This window comes from Vollenhovia emeryi, unplaced genomic scaffold, assembly GCF_000949405.1.
Source record: "Vollenhovia emeryi isolate VEMERY1.0 unplaced genomic scaffold, V.emery_V1.0 DF941654.1, whole genome shotgun sequence".
In the NCBI taxonomy this organism is placed as follows: Eukaryota; Metazoa; Arthropoda; class Insecta; order Hymenoptera; family Formicidae; genus Vollenhovia; species Vollenhovia emeryi.
Window position 1 is genome coordinate 1 of NW_011964712.1, and position 4,855 is coordinate 4,855.

General features: G+C 31.6%; 1 protein-coding gene across 1 annotated transcript; it reads left to right on the forward strand.

The window, feature by feature from the left end:
• Nucleotides 1-159: 159 nt before the first annotated feature.
• On the forward strand, nucleotides 160-4,437 carry LOC105570873 (aminopeptidase N-like). The gene is given in 10 exon segments (XM_012028325.1): nucleotides 160-300; nucleotides 302-580; nucleotides 1,428-1,611; nucleotides 1,931-2,087; nucleotides 2,357-2,438; nucleotides 2,663-3,036; nucleotides 3,295-3,569; nucleotides 3,666-3,856; nucleotides 3,969-4,050; nucleotides 4,370-4,437. Coding segments are annotated over 10 exon segments (1,674 nt in total). The 5' UTR covers nucleotides 160-262; the 3' UTR covers nucleotides 4,382-4,437.
• Nucleotides 4,438-4,855: the final 418 nt, after the last annotated feature.

Here is a 4,855-nt window from a genome sequence, read left to right on the forward strand (position 1 = left end):
AGAAATGTAATAGTTCACATATGTATACTGTAATTCATAAACTGCATTTAAGTACATATTTTCAAAATTTTTCGTTCATTTTAGAAGTGGCTGATGAATTTATTGAAAGCGTGATACATTGAAATGTGATAGGTGGTTGGCCGCAACGCATTTCGAGGCAACTTGGGCGCGACGGGCGTTTCCATGTTGGGACGAGCCGGCATTAAAAGCCACTTTCAATATCTCCATAAAACATCGTCGAAACTACACAGCTGTGTCAAATATGCCGATACGGGATCAATCAAACAACGAAGATGATATGATGGACACACTTTGACACCACTCCCGTCATGTCCACCTATCTCGTAGCATTTGTAGTGTCTGATTATGTTCGTGTTCCTAACGCAGATGAAACGCTCAACATGTGGTGCAGAGCAGCACTGGCTCCGTATTCAAAATTTGCACAGGAGGTCGCTCAAAAGGCTAGAGAAATATTGATAGAATATACTAACAGCACCTATCAAGTCCCGAAAGTGGATCATTTAGCAGTTCCGGAGCTGACAGCTGGCGCCATGGAAAATTGGGGACTCATTATTTATCGGTAATGCAACGTAATTTAAGAAAAATATTAACAGAATTACTTATATATCTTACCAGATTATTGCATGTTTATTGCTGCTTAACATTATAAAGTTATAAAAATTCTATATAAGAAAATAAGATTATTCAAATCAACTCTTTTCTTTTCTATGTTTGAACTTTGTTTTTCTAAATAGATTTAAATATTTTCCGGGGGATGCTGGAGTGATTCTGCACTTTTGCACCATTCTAACCTAAAAACTGTCAGTTCGCGAAAACATTTGTGTAATATACAAATTAAATGGTTTACGTGTACAGATCGAAAGCAGCTCGCTATTCCGGCCAAATGAAAGAACAATATTGCATCACTGAAACTAAGTTTGTAAGTCTAATAAGAAATAATAGTGAGCAACACATACATACAGTACATGTAGTATGTGTGTTACTCACTATTATTTTTTATTAGACTTACAAACTTAGTTTCAGTGATGCCATATTGTTCTTTAATTTAGCCGGAATAGCGAGCTGCTTTCGATCATCTGTACACGTGCCATTTAATTTGTGTATTACACAAATCTTTCCACGAAACAGACAGTTTTAAGTGCAAAAGGTGCGAAAGTGCAGAATCACTCCAGCATCCCCTTAAGCGATATTAAAGAAGATATAAAATATCTAACACGGAATAAAAATATAATAGAGTTACATATTCGGAAGTGAAAAAAATAGGAAAAAAATTCTGTAATCATAAACTGCAAATTATCAAAACCCTAAAACAATTTGCTTTACAAAGTTATAATATGAGAACATTTTATAGTATTAATTTTTACAAAAATAGAAGGTGTGTAACTACGCTATAAAATAATTTTTAGTGAAAAGGACTTTGCATACAATGAAGAGAAAGATTCGCTGAGTTATAAACAAAATGTAGCAGTGACAGCAGCACATGAAATGGCGCATCAATGGTTTGGAAATTTAGTTAGCCCGTTATGGTGGTCTCACGTATGGCTAAACGAAGGATTTGCATCATTTTTCGAAGAATATATTCTCAATGAGGTTGATTTAAACATTGTAACAAATATATCCACATGCATTTGAACGAATCGTCATTCGAGTGATTGATTGGAGTAAAGCAAACAATATAGATTAAAATATCATATACCTATATTCAATTGCAAAATATAAAAATATACAAACACAAATAAATCACTTCTGATATTTTGTGCCAAAAGAACTACCGTCAGTTATAGATTAAATAATTACTAGTTAAATGAAAAATATAATATTTACATTGTGTTTTATTAGTGATAATAATGTTCTGTTAATATTTATTTTATTTTATTAAAACTTTCTACAGAGTTCTTTACGCTTCCAGATTTTCAAAGAATGGCGAACAATGGACTTCTTTGTTATCAAAACTCAACATACAGCTCTTCATATTGACATTGCTAAGTATATGAAGCCTATTACATTCGAAGCTAACACTCCTAACGAAATTCAATCACTTTTCTCTGGTGCCAGTTATGGTAAAGGTGAGATGAAGTAAACGTAAATGACTCCCCGAGTTTCCAAACTTATGTAATATGATCTAGAAGAAAGGAAGGGATAACAACAAAAAGAGAATTTATATGTTTATTTGTTTATATCTATATTAAGTTTGTATCCTAAGAATGTAGAAAAATATGCCACCTACTTTAAATTGTAAAAATAATTTTTTGCTATCACGTTACGTTTGCAAGCTTATGGTGGTATTGTATTATTTCAACATATTAGTCACGTTTTACGATGTTAATTATCGCAGCACCTGCTATACTGCGCATGTTACAGCATACTATTACCCCTGAGGTATTTCGGAACGGTTTAATTCAATATTTACACAAACAGTAAGTAACATATTTCGTTCTATTACAGAAGCATTCAATGTGATAACATTATATTTAATTTTTTAATCATAATACCTAGTATATTAAAGTTTAAATTTTGCCTTTTTACAATTTGGAAACATGAAACTAATGAGATATTGATCTACTAATATAATTACATTGTTATTTAGTACACATATATCTACATATATGATCTCCGCCGTTCATTTTACATTATTTTACAGTCAGTTTAGTTCGGCTACTTCCGACGACTTGTGGAACGCCCTGCAAGCAGCCCTTGATGAATCAAATGTTCCACATAATGCTTACAAATTGAAAGAAGTAATGGACACCTGGTTAAAACAAAGACATTATCCTCTGGTACGCGTGACCCGAAATTATGACACCGGCGAAACAATACTAACGCAAGAACATTTTCGTCCAAAAAACGAAAATATCGACAGCGATAAATGGTGGATACCTTTAGGTTTTGCTACGCAAACGAATCCCGACTTTTCCAATACTCTGCCCACACATTGGCTGAGACCACAAGATAAAAATATAAGTATTGATGGCATCGACCCAGATGATTGGGTTATAGTCAATGTACAACAAATGGGTAAATGTACTTCACATATAACAGTAATTTAATTCAAATCGAAAAAATTCATTTTTTGTATCGTAATATTAGTAAAATATTAGTGAAAAATATTCAAAAACCCTTAGTTATAATTTACATTATAACTAACGATCCATAATAGCAATTTTGGTATAGAACTTGAACATGTGAGAAAAATATTTAACTATATTTCTTTCAAATCTGAAAAAAAAGTTAATAAGGTGTACAGACTTACAAAGCTAATTAATTTTTCAACAGGATACTATCGCGTTAATTACGACGATACGAACTGGCGAAAAATTGCGAGTTATCTCAATTCTGACAATTATACAAAAATACACGTGCTTAATCGAGCTCAAATCATTGATGATGCCTTTCATCATATGATAACACAGCATCTCGATATTGAGATGTTTATGGATCTCGCAAATTACCTGTCTCGGGAAACAGATATTGTAGGGTTATATCCTATGTTCAATGTATTAGAACTCACACGGGAATTTCATCAATATCCAGAACTGGATTACTTCAAAGTAAGCGATATTTTAATTAATTAATAGAAACACGCATATTTAAAAAATGAAACAGAGCAGAAGGATCATCCAATTAATTTTTATTTACACATGTAGCAATATGTACTGCACATTTTGGATGAACTTATTAAAAACGTAGGATATGAAGAAGATCCTATCGAGGATGATCTTACAAAACTTAAGAGATCCAACATTCTAGAATGGGCATGTAATTTTGGACATTCGGAATGCAAAAGAATGGCCACTGTTAAATTAAACAAATTTCTTGCAGATACTGGAACACACAAGTAATTTTATTGTAATCACACAAACTTGTAATACATGGCACAAAATAGTGATAAATTATTTCATAATATACAGAGGAAAAATCACAAAATAATTTTTTTATTATTTATATAGAGTACCCTCAGACTTAACAGAATGGATGTATTGTAGTGGTATAAAGGGAGCCAACGTGTCTACTTGGAATAAATTAATGGATGTATATATAACAAATCAAGATTTAGAGAGAGAGAGAGAGAGAGAGAGATATTAGAATACTTGACATGTTCTGAAAATCCTGATATATTAATCAATTTTGTAAATACAACTGTTGATCTTTTTTTTTATTTAAATTACCCCTGCGACGATTACTATGTCATTATTACAAATATTGTTGATAAACATTCAGATAACGACGCAGTACTGGACTATATGTTAGCAAATTTAGAAGATATAACCCCAAAGTATTAATTTCTTTTACTAATTATACGTATTGTGTTCTTACCTAATAATTATAAACTTTTTAATCTCTTTTATAGGAAAATCGATAAGTCGGAAAAACTACTAATGTTTATTATCCACAGCGTTCATTCTCGTGAACGATTGGACAAGGTAAATTATATATCTTATCATATTTTTATTTCTTTATAATTAAATTTATTTACTTCTATCTTCTCATTAATAATGTATAAAGTCTAAATTTTGGTATAAAAATTATTATTTATGCTGTGATCCTTTCCGACTCACCGTTTGATGCATGCAAGGAAACGAGCACGAAATAACGCACCATAGCAAACATAAAAATCATACAAACTGGTCTGTCGTGCTTAATGCACAAGATCAAACACAACAACAAACGAACTAGCATACAGTTAATTATATAGAAAATCAAACAGTGTGTGACACCAGCTTTAGTACATTAATTTTACATAAAAGGCAGAAATCTTTTTCTGGCTTAACATCATAAACTCGAATTTTAAATATTATAGAGTACGTAAGAAACTTATATTCTGCCTTATCATTCA